Source organism: Nicotiana tomentosiformis, chromosome 11 (genome assembly GCF_000390325.3).
Source record: "Nicotiana tomentosiformis chromosome 11, ASM39032v3, whole genome shotgun sequence".
In the NCBI taxonomy this organism is placed as follows: Eukaryota; Viridiplantae; Streptophyta; class Magnoliopsida; order Solanales; family Solanaceae; genus Nicotiana; species Nicotiana tomentosiformis.
Window position 1 is genome coordinate 37,542,866 of NC_090822.1, and position 17,681 is coordinate 37,560,546.

A 17,681-nucleotide genomic window follows, 5' to 3' on the forward strand; every position below is an offset into this window, starting at 1 on the left:
GGCTATTCCGAGTAAGTTTGTGTTAAAAGATATATGTTCAATAAGTATCCTAAATGCTTTATTCATGTTATGTTATCAATGAAGGATGTGTTCAAGTATGGGCTGTGCATTAATAATGTTTTGACTTCAAGTCAAGTTCAAACGAAGGCTATTATGCCAAATTTTGTGAAATATCTCTATGTGCCTTAGACTTTTAATTGCTTACATGTGTACTACACACCTTGATTTGAATTGTTGTTATTGGTGATGATGATGTTGATGTTTGAAAGTAAAAAGGTGAGCATGAAATACTAAATGCGGCCAACGTGCCAAGAATAATTTTATAATTATGGCCATTAGTGCCGATGAAATGAAAATATGTGAAAGAAGTATGAAATGCGATGATTGATATAAAAGGTTGATGTCTCGAACAAGACAGCCTTGCCGATCGGGTCGTAATCAGACATCATGTCGCACATATGGTGGTGATTGTGCTAGAAATTGTAATTGAAATTGTGATTGTGGTCGATGTCTCTAAAGAGATAGCCTAGCCGATCGGGTCGTGATCGGACTCCGTGTTAAAGGTACAGTGGTATTGATATTGAGAGAGATTGTGGTTGATGTCTCTAATGAGATAGCCTAGCCGATCGGGTCATGATAGGACTCCGTGCTAAGAGTACGGTGGTATTATTGTTGTGAATAATGGTATTGTGAATGATGGTATATCGGTACTAAGAATCTCCTGCTTAAAGATATGGAAATTAATTTGAACATTGTCTTGATCCTAAATTGAGGTTTGATGTTGTTTAAGGCTTCCATTGATATTATGATATTCTTGTTTGTGTTATTTATCATTCTATTGAGAGGGTGTTTTGTCATTCATACTAGTACTATTCCATATGTACTAACGTTCCTTTTGACAGGGGCGCTGCATCTTCAATCAATGTATGTGGTTCCACATCAGGAGACATTGATTATTGATAGCGGTACATCCTCTTCCCAGCTGACTTGATGAGCCCCACTTCATTTCGGGGTAATGTATCTTTTGTTCCTCGTGTATTGTGTTTGAGGTATAGCCGGGGCCTTGTTGCCAGCATTATCATAGTACTCTTTTGTATCTATCAGAGGTTCCGTAGATATAGTGTGGGTTGTATATTGGTGCTAGGGAAGTCAAACTAGTTATGTTATGTTTGAATTACTATTTCTATTTCAGACTATGGAATATGTGTGTGAAATTTGAGACTTTAAAATGAAGTAACTAAGGGTAAGAATTGGTATTGCAAACATGATCACTTTATTGTTTGATTCATGAAAATATATATTCTCTTCTTCATGAATGAGTTTGGGTAGAAGGAAATCTAATAGGCTTGCTCGACCGGGTTCGCTCGGTTGAGCGTCGGTCGCGCTCCTCGGTTTTGGGGCGTGACATATATGATGAGTAGGATGTGACAGAAAGATGTGTTCAGATGGTTTGAAGGTGACGAGAAGAGTTTGCTTGAGATGTGAAAGGACTATTGGATGCTCAATTTCTGTGGATGTGCCATACAATCTTGAGTTATGAAGGTTTTTGAGAGATTTTTTTTGTGTTATTTCACTTTTGGAATGATGTAGATTTTCATGTCTTGTTGATGAGTTCAGACTCAAGAAGATTAAGTGATTGCGTAGTAGTTTTGGAAGTGAAAGGGTATAGAGAGATATCAGTTTGAGGCTAAGCAGGTGGGTTGTCACCTGCGGGGTAATCTACGGATGTGTGATCTTTATGATGTTGTGTGAAGGGTTTATTTTCTACCAGTGAGTTATATGTTTTGTGATTTTAGTTTGGATCGATTGAGAAAGTTGACCTGATTGTCACGAGGATGAATGCGGGCTTAGCGGATGATTTGAGGTATTTTATTGGATGTGTTGAAGAAGCTTGTGAAGGATTTAGTTAAATCTCACTACGGGATTATGGCAGTAATAGAGTATGAGTATTGTGAGTTATCAGATGTTTGATTCTATGGTGTTGAGCTAAGTGGGGGAGCCTGCCATCGGTGATTTTATTGCATGGTTATGTGTTGTATTGGTTTCGGTCTGAGGTATAGATGTGGATCGATTATGACTTGAAGAGGTTGGTTTTGAGGATGACTTGAGTAAGGAATTTCTGTATGCATGATGTATTACACCTTATAGATATATAGGAGTGTTAGAAATGGTCTTGGGTTGCTGTTTGTGATGGATGTAATGTGTCTATAAAAGGATTCACTTGGTTGCTTAGATGTGTGGATTACTTCTTTGGGTATTGTTGTGCTAATGGGGCATAGGTCGTTCGGCCCGCTTGGATGGTGCAATGAGATTTGAGCAGAGTGGATGACGCTTGAGTGGGTTCTAATGGATTCAAGATTTATATGTGGCAATTGAGAAATTTTTGGATTTGTATATGGCTAGAATCTGAGATTTACATTAGATGGTGTCGACACTCGCGATATTTTGATATCATTATGGATTCTACATTTCAATATCAGGAAGTTAAACGAAACGATTTTAGATTCACATAAGGCCTCTACATACTGGGTATCTCGGGTGCGGTAATTTGAGTGTTTAAATGGAAATACAATGGTTATGGGCCTTAGGACGATGTGATTTTATGCTAGGATCTCTGGTGGTAAGTGTTGAGTTAAGGTTCGTAGTGTGCTAGCAAATAGAAATGTTAACTTGAAGGCAATTCGGAAGAAACTCGGAGGAAATCGGCAGCTTGGTAGCTGGTTGGATCAGTATGGTAGTGGTATGCTTCATTCTTTTGGTTCATATGATGTGATGAGGCTTTACAGGTGTTTTGTGGTAATACTCTTGGGTTTGGCGACCTGTGTGACATGGTTATGTTAGAAGAATTCAATTCTGATGGCTTGGTTATGAGCAAATGGGTTTCGTAGAGTTCTCGATGATTTCTACCACGACTTGGGATGGATCTTTTCTCTGACATGGGGAGTTTGTGGTGCATTGCGATTTTCTCCTAGATGGGATCAAGTGAAAGGTTTCTAGCTATTTGAGTATGTATTCTGCTTGTGATTCAGAGTTGGTAATGAGGTTCTCATGTTTTCATATGATGGCCTGATAGAGGTTGCGCGTCGTGTGAGATTGAGATTTGCACGTGCAAGTATACGGTTCAGTTTTAAATGGGAGGTCATGAGTTACAGACGGCATAGACAGTTTTAGATATTCAGAAGAATGATGGCACTATCTGGTATCCCTGAGAAAATTGCGCATTTCAAAGGGGCACCTTATGTTTTGACTTACAGATGTTTCATTGGTATTGCGGTACTCGCCTGGTTGATCGACTACTGATGTTCGTATTTTTTTATGTGGCACGGAAGAATTATGGAAGTATTTATCGTAGAATGATTATGTATGAAGGATGTTTCAGTCACTTGAGTGGTGGAGATGGGATCAGATCTAGTGATTCTCTTGTATTCTGGTGATTTGGAGATTGGGAGTCTCGGAGGCAGATTGTTGCTTGGTTACGGACTGTGAATGTATGGCCAAAGTTAGATATCTAATAGTAGGTGTTATGGTTAGGCCATTGAGGAATTTTGGAGGGTTACTTATCTATGACTCAATATAATCAACGTTGTCGTTGAATATTTTGAACCTCTTTGCCTTCTCTGCATCATCTCTGTACACACGTCCGAAGCGAGCCACCCAGTGCTCGTATTTCTGGACCATTGAGGCTTCGTTCAAGTCACGAGATGTGGTTTGAGAAGCCCACATTCCTAACACTAGTAGAGCTAGAAAAGCAAGCTTCCAATTGGATATCAAAGCCATTTTTCACTACCTAAATTTTTCTGTTGAATCTAATATGTCTGTGTTTGAATGTTGTGGATGAAATGCTTGGAGTGACTACGCTATTTATAGTAGTACTAACATTGTGGTTGTATTAAGGTAACATCAATTTTTTTTTATCATTTTTACTTGCTGATTGAATTCAAAATAGTTTAACATTGTAAAAATATAAAAAAAATGCTACTTTAGCATAAACAATGTAATAAATGTAATTAGGTACAGAATATAGGCTATTATTACAAAATTGTGTAAATAGCTTAAAATACAAATGTAATTATATATAATAAAGTAAAAAATGTTATAAAACATACATGTTGGTATAAATAATAAATTTGGATTATTAAATCATCCCAAAATAATTTGAAGGGATAATCACTAAATATTTGAATAATTTAAATGCGAGAAAATCAATTTTAAAGCTTTAAAAATTATAGAAAATAATAAAAAATACTTATATGACTCTTGTAAATCGGGTAATAATGCAAAATGATATTTTTAAAGCATATAGAATATTTTATAAAATATGAGAGCAAAACTAGGTATCATCAGGTATGTTAGATTCCGGAGGGGCAGATCCTGCCCAAGCGCTAATATAAGCCAATCATGGCATGTTGCGGCGTACAGTCCGATGCCATCACGAATCAATAAAGCATGCTGCGGCATGCAGCCTGATCCACTAATATCACTCATAATCAGGCCCTCAGCCTCACTTAGTCATCAATCTCTCCAGTCTTTTGGGCTCACAAATCTCATGCCAATCAGCCCAAACAATGATACATGATGTAATAATAAATGATAACAGAGACTGAGATATGATATGCAAATGAACAAATATGACTGAGTATGAAATTACAATTTAAGCAAAAACCTCAACAGCAGAAATGACCTCAGTGGGTCCCAAGAGAATAAGCATATAGCGTAAACATGATTTCTAACATGGATCATAGCTCAATTACTCTAGCACATAGAAATTTTATGGATAGAAACAAGATTTTGTAACTACAAGTACCATAGCATCCACCGAGTCATAATTCATACCATGCACGCAGACATGCCTGTCACCTAGCAAGTGCGTCATCTCAACACCAAACACATGACACGTATGTTCAGGGATTCATACCCTCAACACCAAGTTTAGAAGTGCTAGTTACCTCGAACAAGTTGAATCCAATATCGAGCAACCCAAACAATACTCCAAAAATGCCATCCCGCTCATATCAACCTATGAACGGCTTGAAAGTAATTCAAAAGCAACTTAAGAACATCAAATAATGCCAAAGTAAATAAACCCAATCGATAAAAATGGAATCTTTAATTAAAAGCCCTATGTCCACCAAAAAGTCAAACCCGGGTCCGCACCCCGTAATCCAATGAAACTCACCAAAATCTAATAACCCATTCAATTACGAGTCCAACCATACTATTATCATTCAAATCCGACTCTTAATCGATGTTCAAAACTCAAAAATTCACTTCATAAAATTTTAGATAAAACCCCCCAAATTTCACTTTAAAATCATCAATCAAATTCCAAAAATGAAGATAGATTTATGAAATATAACCAAAACCGAGTATAGAACACTCACCCCAATCCTTGTGGTGAAAATCACCTCCAAAAGCGCCCATATCCGAGATCCCCTACTCAAAATATGACCAAATGAACAAACCCTCGATATTATATGCTTCTGCCCAGCTCATCTGCCTTGTTTCTTGTGCCAAACAATCCTGAAACACACTTTTGATTTCTTCAATAGATTCCTCGTGACATTCTAGTCAATTTAGGCTTTTGAATCATTCCATTTGACTTTATATTTAAGGAGATATGTTGGTTTCAATATTTGAAAATAGTATAGATTTTTAAATACGAATTCAGTGGCAATTGGGTAATTAATCTGACAAATCTTGCAACCTAATTCTTAGTAAAATGACCACAAATTCCTCATACAATGTCGAAACTTGATGATTCTAGCTTCTATGATTCCAAAATTACGATACGGATATAATAGTTTAGTCAAAACCCAAATCAAAAGGCTGTTTGATCAATATGGTAAGCTTTATACTCAAATCGACGTCGAAACCGAAAGCAATCACCATACAACCCAAACTTATCCAAAACTCATCGAAATTTAACCAAAAATTGTGGACATGTCCAAAATCATCATACAACCCTATTGAAATAATTAAAACCCGATTCCGAGTTCGTTTACCCAAAACTCAAACCTTGGTCAACTCTTCCAACTTAAAGCTTCTAAAACGAGAATCATTCTTCCAAATCAATCATCAACCGCTCGAAAGCCAAAACCAACCATACACGCTAGTAATAATACATAATATGAAGCTACTCAAAGTCACAAACCACCGAATGGAATGTTAATGCCTAAAACGACCGGTCGGGTCGTTACATTCTACCCCACTTAAACATGCATTCATCCTCCAACGTGCCAAGAGTCGTTCCAAAGCCATCAAATTGCCATATACCCTCACCATACACATAACCATGGGTGATCTCATGTCACCCCAATCCATATAAGCCCGACAACACCACCTAACCGAGGATCCTTACTTCAACCTTAGTCTATAAACTTTAAAACCTAATTTCCAATATCTGGAATTCCTTGCAAGACCCGAATCTCAGACATACACATTGTATAAGTTTGAAAAAGCTGTATCAAGTCATAACCATAACCCAAGATGTAATCACATGATATATCACATAACTCAGATGCTCACAGCAATAACTTCTGACCATAATAGCTTCCCATTCTAGGTCCAATGACCTCATCTCATCAAAAACAGCTATTCTACGGACATGCCTGACGAATACAACCTAAAGCCACAAATCGTACAATTCGTGCACCAATAAGCAACAATTCCAATGTACTTAAGCATAAAAAAAATGAATCAAATGAGAGACATGTCTCACAGGCTCAACAAGTACTACCACAAACGCAATGCTATAAACCCATCACACGTAGTAGAACCAAGACACGCAAATCTAACACAAAAAATCATATCTCAACATACTTCGCTGCAACGCGTGACCCTATCCAAACACCGGTCTATATGAAATACCTTAAGCCCCAGTGCTCAAAATCAATCAAAAACAACCACACAAAGTGCATGACCATAATCATAAAGTAACGGATAACACGATATACCATCAATAGGAAAGACCATAATCATGGCGCAACCATCCAATCAACACCTCAATAACCATCTCGCTTGAAGCAGAAATGCATCTAGTGTGCGCATAACCAACAAATCACACCCCATTATAGCATAGAATACTAACATATTGAACATATCTGAATACGAAAAATCTCAACTCCAACTTAATGACACACCCCTCAACAACATTAGTGTTGAGTCAACAAATCCGACTCAGTGTAGAATACACATCCTCATTGGCCTACCAATAGGCCCCCAAATCGACTCCATCCATACTGCATAAGTAATATTTGTATTATTTATTAATTATTTTAAACAAATTTTGTATATTTAATTTTATATCCAAAACAGGGCTAATTTCGGACCAAAATATGGCCCAAAATGATTTGGCCCACCCCAACTCACCCTTTACCAGCCCAAAATCAAACAACCCTTTAATAAACCCGGTCGGTACCCGTATTATATGACCCGCCCTACACTTCCTTTCATCCCAACCGTTGTTCTCAGAGACCAATAGCTCACAGCCCGTCTCCCATCGTTAATTAATCTGCCCCAGGCCCTAATGCCTGTTTTCCCTGAGACGCAGCCCCCAAACACTCCTTATCCTCTTCTTCTCCCCTCAAACTCTAGTAGCCGCCTCTTTTATCCTCCCTAACTCTGACTCTAATATGGAGTCTCTCCGTGATTTTCCTTCCATATATGCTAGATCTCTCCGTTACTTACACGATTTTGGTATCACATTATACTTGCCTATCTTTGGCAAGTACCAGGTCTTGAATCAAGTACAATCATCTCCAGATCTTCAAGATTTGGACGGGTTTTCGTCAATATGCATCATAGCAAGGTTATATAAGTCCAGTTTAGTGATATTCTTTGGCTATTGTGAGAAAAAACTCCATCTGGAACTAGGGTTTACAAGATTTTTACCTAAATTCATTATGAACTTATTTTTGCATGTTTCCCTTTCCTTATTTACGTTTGATTGATTATATTTCCTTTTTTGTTCATTAAATGTTCTACTACTATATAAATCCCTTCCCCGTTCCCCTTATAGGCAAGAACAACGACCACTTGACTACTGTTACTGTCACTCCCTCACTCAATCACTCACTCTATTTTGAAAATTTTGGTTCTTGGCCAGCTGAAAGCCAAGGCCACCGGAGTTCATTTTATTGTCCTTCCTAGTGCGAGCATTGCTCGGGTCTCATCTGAATCCCTTGTGAACTTTCACGCACTGGGTTTGGGGTTCTACTACTCTCTTCTGCTATTGATTATTGGAGTGCTGCTAAAAGTATTCTTCTTATTTACTTGTTCGTTAATCTGTAATTAGTAAGCACATTTTGGCCCTTGCAATTTCCTTCTCTTTTCGTTTGAGTTCATGCTTTGTATATCTATGCCACTAAAACTTTTATGAATCAACATGCTATTATTTGCATCCCTATCTGCTTTGAAGTTATTCTTGAGGCTCTATACTTCTCTAGTATCTAAACTTTCCTAAATGTTAACCTTGATTCTTGCTTTCTTAAGCATGTTTACCCTAGTGTGTTTGCGTGTGTTTGAATGCTTATTGTTGCTGTTTATTATGAGTTTATCTCTTTGCCTTGTTCTGGATTATTGTGATAAACCAATTCATGCCCAAAATGTGTTCCAATTCCTGCTGAATCATTCAAGTATAACATAATGCTTTCTTAGAGTTAATTATTGAACATGTTATTAGCCAAAAGTGTTTTTCCGCTACTTGCAAATTCTAATGTGTGTTCCCTACCCTGTTTAATCTTGTGTTCTTCAATACTGCCTAAGAATTCTATGATGAGATTCAATACCTGGCCTCTTTTTCCATATGTAGTGAAGCCGTAGTGCATGCTAGTCCTGTTAACCTGGATTTGATATACACTTGTCTATTATGAATTGTAGTGTTGTTTAGACCTTGGTGTTATAATTGATAATGTTAAAATTTCTTATTAAGTGAATTGTTACAGACCATGTTCACCAGCCAGTTTGTTGTGCTATTTTTTATCATACTTGCACTAGGCTCTCATGCTAGGAACTTCCACATAAAAACTACTATTTCACTTGCTCTTGTCTGAGATTTTGCAAGGTTCTTCTGTTAAAATCTTATGTCTAAAGTTATTTAAGCTGGTCCTGGATCATATTTTATTTTGAAACCCTACCTGGGATTGTTTGTTAGCTTGTGATTTCCACCCCATCATTTGAACTTATTCCTAAAACATAGCATGAGGCCATCTTATGTATATAACTCCATGTGATCTTGTCTATATGCTTTGGTTTAAACTACTGTTAGTTGCCGTCCTAAGAACTAAGTATGTGGACTTTAAACATTGTTTAATTAATTCAACGTGTAGTTTGTTGCTTGTATGGTTAAGTTTGAATCTAATTGGGGAGGTAAGTCATTCATTTGGGCCTGGTGTTGGGCCATATATGTTGTTAGACTTGGGCGTTGGATTCATGCATGCTCTATTGTTCTTATAATCCTGGGATTTGGGGTCTACTGATCGTGCGAAAAGAAAGGCTATTGAAGGACCAGAAACATGCACTGGGTTATTTCGTGTTGGGCATGTCACTGTTCTATTGGGCCTATAGTTGTTTCATTCTCTAATTATTCATATTTGAGTTTTTAGTATTGCATTTGGGCCTGTAATAACTTGTAATAATGAATAATAGGGAAATTCATAAAAGGGGGGATGGGGTATACTCTATTTTGCATAAAGGGTAGAAAACATGCCTATAGGATCTATGTGCTTTATTTGCTATTTCGTTTATCATGCTTTATTTATGTGAAATAATAGAATCATGCCTATAAGAAATCACACACTTCAGTTAACTTGTCAAGTAGTGTACAGTATTCAAAGCATGCTAGTTTAAGTAATTGCTATACTTGTTTCCATGTCTATTACTGTGAGCTCTTAGGAAGCATGCTTATAGGGATCAAATGCCTTGCTGAATTATTAGACAACATACCTATAGGATGCAATAATACATGCCTATACTCATCTAGATATCATGTCTATAGCACTCTAACTAATAAATTGATCAGTTGCTTCTATCTATACTCTGGATATCATGCCTATACTTTAAATGTTCCAAAATTCTTAGCAACTTCAATCTATTGTAGAAATATAACAAATTGAATCAAAATTATGAAGGTGATCATGGTTCGAGCTCATTTGAGCATTTTATCAAACACTAAGTGTCCATTAAGGTTCCAAAGTCCCTTTTATGGAGAATTCCATCATCCTACAACCCAATCTTTACCATTTTTAGCTCAACAATCTTCCTACACCACTTGATAACACATGCATGTAAAATAAACAACTCTCATGCCCAAAAATTATCTTGCTAGTTACCCATTTTCAAAAAAATTCGAAATTAGGGTTTAGGGTGTAGAATCTTACCTCTAGGATGAAGGCCTAGTGAGCTTCCCTTCTTAATCTTCCAAAACTTGAGCAAGAATTGAAGAAAAATTATTGAAGAACACCTTCTCACTCTAGGGAACTCTGTCTCACTCTAAAATATCATATTATGTCTCAATAATGGCCCAAAGAATGTATTTAACAAAATAGGGTCAGGTTTTAAAAATCCAAAAATGGAGCTCCGAAACAAGGTATACGATCGCATAACCGATATGCGGACCGTATATCGGTCGCATAATTGGTTACAAAATAGCCAAAAGAACTGTCTGTGTATGCGGTCACTATGCGGTCCGCATAACTGTTATGCGGTCGCATAATGCATCGCATAATAGTTATGCGGTCGCATAGTCAACCGCATAGTTGCTTCCAACTAACCCAATTAAGTGCCTCACTCTGCGACCATTATGCAGTCCGTAGAGTGGTTCTGCGGTCGCATAATGGACCGCAAAAATGAACTTTTTCACCAAAAAGTTTCCTTTACTTTCCGGTGCATTGTTCAGCCCAAACAATCCTCAAACACGTAAGCCTAGTCTGGCACCATGAAATATTATTTTTTTTGCAAACTTTACCGGGCTTTACACTTAAGTACTTCAAAACTTTCCGGGGTGTTACAGTTTGCAATACCTTTAATCTACCAATTCATTAGTATGAAGTTGCATTACTATTGTAAATCAAAATCATATGGAAACCATGCCTATAGGACTTAACGACTCTAATGTGTCTCAAATCTAAAAACTGTCTACTACCTAATCTGCCCGCATGCATTGGTTGCCTATATATGGAGGCCAACTTGAGCCGTTTATTGTCTTTATATGAAGTCCTACATGTTATGAATGTACGCTTAGTTTTATCTGTGGGCACCCTAAGTAAAGTCTAAAACCATCCAAATAGTAGGTCCAAAGCCTCCTGGACCATAGGCATGGGACGGGAAGTGCATGCATAGGATACGACCTAGAATTGAATTAGAGTGCTTTTAGGTAAACAATTTTAACATAGTAATCGGGTAGCAGGAGATGATAGTTTGTGCTCGCTGAATATTACGAGCAACCCCTACCCTAAGGGAGTTGCGAAGTATTATTTATGTTGCACGGGATGATCCTTTAGGCTACAAAACTTAGGATCCCCCCCCCCCCTTTATATATTTATTGTTAGCATTTCATATTATGAACTTAGAACAATTAAGTTGTACCTTGTAACTTCTAAAGACTTGTACTAAATATATATATATATATATATATATATATATATATATATATATAGTTAAATTGTTGTCCGATTTTCTTCAGACTTGTGCATTATAGAATCTGTAAATTGCTTGCTTCCCCTCGCCTATCTGATCATATAGGACAGTTATAGTCCAATAATCCCACATAGCATAAACTTCGGTCGGGACGCACAATTGTGGACCTCGAAGACTTCCTAACACCTTCTCTTTGAGGTAATTTGAGCTCTTACTCGATCTTTGGTGACGTAGACTAATTAAACAAAGTTATTCGCAGTTAGGTGCCCTAACACACCTTAAAAATTATTAGGTGGCGACTCTTCTCTTTTAATACCCACTTAAAAGAGTTGTCACATGTCAAAACTCGCTTTCGAGAGAAAAAAGAGCATGACAGCATGCCGACTTTGCTGGGGATTTACACTTAGGCTCTTACCATAATGAAGTTGACTTATGTGGATTAATGGATATATTTGATGACATGTACATCCCTTCCCTTATTTTCCTTTATTTGTTTAAATTGCTATGACATGTACATCATCTCTCTTATTTCCCTTTATTTGCTTAAATTGTTATGACATGTACATCTTCCCTCCGTTTTCTCCATCTTGTTTAAGGATGCTATATCATGTCTCTCCTGTCCCTATCTCCCTTATTGCTTCATTTAATTCTTGCACATTTTTTATGAGTTAAGCTGACTTCTCTTTTTGTCTTTCCTTTTTCTGTTCTTTCTCCCGTTCATGTTATTTACACACTTTCATCATGCAAGTATGCATGTTTTCCACATCATCCTCCACTCGTGCTTATTATCAACATAGATGCGCTTGATGAGTGTCTGCGCTTTCCTAAAAAATACCCTTTTAAACCGGAAAGGCTTTTTAGCGGCAGACTAGTCGATCAATGGTGCAGTCGACAGTCCCGTGCCTTTCCCTCTCAAGTTATCCACTTGAGAGTACCAGTCTAGACCTGTCTAGAAACCACACTTTGATTTAAAATGTACATGCGTCATGCTAAACCTAGTAGGGATTGAGACGTCATCGACGCATCAACCCACTTAGATAAACCTTGTCCAAAGTCCAATGGGGTTTCCATAATCCCAAAAGACGCCATCATATTATGTGCATTACTTGGAGAAAACGTGCCAACATGTTGATCATTATTGTGTAAATAGTTGAATCTGTAGGGGGAAATGGACTAACTTTTATTTGTTTGCAGAAAATGAAGCACGAAATCCCTAGGTTTGGTATGGTCCAAAATATCCTACCTCTGTTAATTGACTGGTGGAACGACCTTGCACCTTGTGACAGAAATCATGTGAGGAGAGTACTGGGTAACTTGCCATCTTTGCTAAATATCCAACCCAACAGGGGACTAATTGAGGCAACCACCATGTTCTGGGATAAAAAAATGAGTTGTTTTCCGATTTGGCAATATAGAAATGACTCCTCTCCGGGAAGAAATAGGGGGCATCACCAAGTTACATGGGATAGTCCGGGTCTATTAGTGCCAGAAAATCGCACCACACGCGGGTTTCTGAAGATGTTGGGTTTTAAGAAGAACGATGAACTGGTATGCCTGAAGAAATCATACATCCCTCTTGAATTCCTCTACGAGTGGTATGGGCATAAAAATCATATTGCCTGCATCATGACAAGCTATCCATTACTTCTTTGGGATGGGTACATTGCCGGATCTATGTCTTCATCGTCTGCTTCTTGGGTTTATTAATCTTTCCAATGTAAGGGGGAAGAATTCACAATCGCTTAGCCATGGTCGCCAGGATCTTAATGGAAAGTATCGAGGGGCAGAAATATAATTTCATCCCGATGATCTTAGCTAAGATGTATCGTGCTGGATCGGTGCAAGCATAGGTTCGGACACTTCGAGGGTTGTAATCTCTTACTACAAGTTTGGCTACTGGAGCACTTTCAAAGAGGTGATTATTGCACGGAGCTTATGCGAAGGCCATTGAAAGACTACATAGCCAGTCATTATCAAAAGAAGATGATATTCATTCCAGACAGGTTTGCAAAGCCTAGAAATATTTCAGGTTGGGTGCGTTTCTTCAATAATCTGATAGACGAGCAAGTGCATTGGATGTTTGAGTGGTTTCCTAGTAGCGAGTTCATTATCAGGTCAAAAGGACTTACTCATCTAGTGCTGATCATACTGCGAGTCATCTACCCTTACGCTTCCCTAAGGGTAACAAGGCAAGCTGGCAGGAAGCAAGTCATACCTCAGGTTTCCAACATAGTTCAATACAAAGCAGATTTCAAAGGAGATGTCATCCCATTCAAATTTGAAGACCAACACATGTGGAATCAAAAGATCATCGTGGAGGGAGAAACTATTGAGCCTGACAGGTATCACGGCGATCAGATATACTACTATCTCTCATGGTTGGACGACGACATAGCCAGGATAAACTAGGAGTCAATCTGAAAGATAGGATCATAGATGAAGTGGTTGAGGCACGGGTGAAGTACAAGAGGCTACGTAAAAGGGTATTCAAATCTGAAGCCAAGAATCTAGAACAACATAAGGTGGATATGGAGGCGATCAGAGAATGGAAGGAGATTGCAAACGAGTCGATAGAGAGGTTGGAGCATCTAGAGCAAGGACTGATGGAGCTAGAAGGGAAGATGAGAAATAGGCTTTGGGATTGTCAAGACATGGATCTTGATGAAGAAGGGAAGCTGGCAATGGCTTACTTGCTACTTGACATCCGCGATCTGGGAAATGTGATTGATGGAGCCAAGAGAGACAGGCATGGAGAAGGTCCTTTGGGGGCCAAGTAAACTAGGATATGATATTCTTTACTGTTTTCTAGATTAGATTTCATTAGATTTTGATGTAATAAGGCTTAATGCCATTAGTGACTTTATAATTATTATTTTGATTTAGTGAGAGGTTGATTTAGCTTATTTTCACATTAATAGAATGAGGCAACGTTGGGATGAATTTTCTCCAAATATATGTGTCGCTAAGGCCTACCTCAGGCACAATGAGGTCCCCAAATTAGGATGCAAATTATTGCATGACCTTATGTGTTGTCTGCTCAAATATTGCAAACGCCTCTTCATTTCGTCTTACTAACTTGGTTACATTTTGTTTTTCTTACTTTAATTTATTCCCATTCCCAAAAGGTTGGTTCGAGCATTCTGGTGTCATCAGCATACCACACCAGATCTAGAGGTCCTCCACCTCCTCCAACACCTAGCGACCCAAAAAGTAAAGGCAAAGCCAAAGGGAAGATGCACGTTCTAAGTGGCAATCGAAAAGACAATGTTACCATAGCAGAAAATGTTGAAACCTCGGATGGAAGGAGTATGCTAGGTCAGAACGAGTTGGTCCTACGTTTGGAACAGAAAATCTTGGAGCTGTAGAACATACTCTATATGTTCCTGACATCCTCTAGGAAAACACAACAACTCAGAAACACCACCGCAAAACACCCAAAACCAGAACCCACCACCCATAGCTACGCAAAATTCTCCCACCACGCACCATGCAACTCCTCAAAACCTTAACCCGCCGCCAGTGCAAACACCTCAATAACACCAACATCATCCAAACCAATACCTGTAAACCACCACTTATCACAACCCTCAAAATGCACCACAATTCACCCCCGATCCCCAAACTTTAATCAATGATCACCCATATACTCAAGTTCCATGATCACACCAAGGCAACCCGATATACAAGGAAACCTTACCCCATATCCCGTAACAAACCCTATACATACCTGAACCAACTGAGAAAGACATGCTCATCCGAAACATGGTAGAGGGACTAAAGAAACTGGCAGGGAGAGTCCAAAGTGTTGAAGAAGGGAAGTGTATTAAAGGTTTGAGCTACGAAGACTTGTGTATCCATCCAGATGTAGAACTGCCAGAGGGTTACAAATCCTCTATGTTCGAGATATTCAGTGACACCGGTGATCCTAAGGTGCATCTGAGAACTTACTGTGAGAAGCTTGTGGGAGTAGGCAAAAATGAACAAATCCACATGAAATTATTCATGCAAAGTCTTACAAGAGATGCATTATGTTGGTATATCAGTCAAAATCCGAATAAGTGGGTAAATTAGGTGAGCATGGCATCTTATTTTATGGATAGGTTCAGGTTTAACACAGAAAATGTGCCAGATATTTTCTATATCCATAATCTCAAGAAGAAGCTGACAGAAACCTTCCATGAGTATGCTACTCGTTGGAAATCATATGCCGCCAAGGTAAGGCCACCACTTGAAGAAGAACAAATGAACAAGTTCTTTGTTAGAGCTCAGGATCCGCAGTATTATGAAAGATTGATGGTTATAAAGAACCATAAGTTCTCAGATATCATCAAGTTAGGGGAAAGGATAGAAGAAGGAATCAAGAGCGGAATTGTGCCCAATTTTGTGGTGCTGCAAGCTACCAACAAAGCCTTGCAATAAGGAGGTATCTAGAAGAATAAAGAAGTGGGTGTCATGATTGTATCCCAAGGCACTAAGTCTCCCCTTACATACCATACACCTCCATCCACATATCAGCCCTCACCTCCAAAATACCAATACCCTGCCCCCACCTATCATACCTATAATACCCAACCTGCATATTACCATTCACCTACTCCCGTCTACCAAAACTACCCAAAGCCACGACCAATCTTTAACCGCAGAGATCCAAGACAATACACCCCAATCGCTGAACCCATAGCCCAACCGCAGAGATCCAAGACAATACACCCCAATCGCTCAACCCCATTCCTGCTATTGCTGTTAAGAATCCTTCTCAGTGGGTTATACCCAATAAAACCTGTGCCTACCATTCAGGCATGCAGGGTCATACCATTGAGGAATGTTGCATAATGAAAGACATGATCCAGACACTGATCAACACCAAAGTTATACAAGCCAAGGAGGTCGCGCCAAATGTTCGTATTAACCCTCTTCCTAATCATAGGAGCGAGGGAGTGAATGTGATAGAAACAGATGAAAATTGGGTTCAGGAGGGATCCATCGGACTTATTCAAGAGGGTGATGCTCCTTAAACATCTCATGTCACCCTCTCGCCAATTGTGGTGCAAACCCAGGCACCATTTGAAGTCTACACTTTTCACTGTGATGGTAGCTCTAATACCGTCTTATAAGTTTGTAGCTGTCCCATAGGATTATGTGGCAGAGGAGAGAAGAAAAAAAAAAGCCAAGATAGAGGAGACAGGTGCTGTGCAAGGAATGAACAGAACTCGTAGAGTTTATACACCTGAGAATTTAGAGAAATAAGCAAAGAGAACACATCTAAGCCGCCTGTCATGGAAATATACACTGATGATATTTTGAGGAAGGTATAGGTGAGGGAATACTCTGTCGTTGATCACCTGAACAAGAATCCTGCCCAGTGGAAAAACTTAGATACACACAAGAATGCCTTGATGAATGTATTAAGGGAAGCTTATGTGCCTACCGGTATCACTAGTGAGGAGATGGCCAATATTGTAGGACATATATTGGAGAGCCACAAGATCAATTTCCACAAAGATGAGCTACCACCGGAGGGGTTGAGTCACAATAAAGCATTGCACATCACTGTACAATATGAAGACAAGTTCATCGCCAGGGTTCTAATAGATGGAGGTTCGAGCCTGAACATATGCTCGTTGACTACTCTAAAAAGATTGGGTAAAGACTTGCATGAGATACATATGGGAAACTTGAATGTGAAGGTGTTATATGGATCTCAGAGAGCCACTATCGGAGAAATCAACTTTGATCTACAGATGGGACCGACCAAGTTCGATGACGAATTCCAAATGCTAAATATATCTGCCACCTACAACTTGTTATTAGGACGACCATGGATACATATAGGTGAGGCAGTCGCTTCTACTCTGCACCAGGCTGTGAAGTTCGAGTGGAATTATCAAGAGGTGATTATTCACAGATATGGAAGCAACCCTATCTACACCGACAAAATTATGCCAGCTATTGAGAACCAAAGGAAATTGGGAGGATAAACATACTATCACATTGAGCGAGTAAAAGCAATTAAGAAGGGTCGATGGTGGAGCAATAAGATAGAACGC

At 38.7% G+C, this 17,681-nt stretch overlaps 1 protein-coding gene across 1 annotated transcript; it reads left to right on the forward strand.

Annotated features, from left to right (window-relative positions):
* The first annotated feature begins 15,396 nt into the window (after window positions 1–15,396).
* Window positions 15,397–16,053, forward strand: LOC138901282 (uncharacterized). The gene is made up of 2 exons (XM_070189034.1): window positions 15,397–15,668; window positions 15,735–16,053. Exons 1-2 carry the CDS (start codon window positions 15,397–15,399, stop codon window positions 16,051–16,053), a joined length of 591 nt encoding a protein of 196 aa, XP_070045135.1.
* The last annotated feature ends 1,628 nt before the right edge of the window (window positions 16,054–17,681 follow it).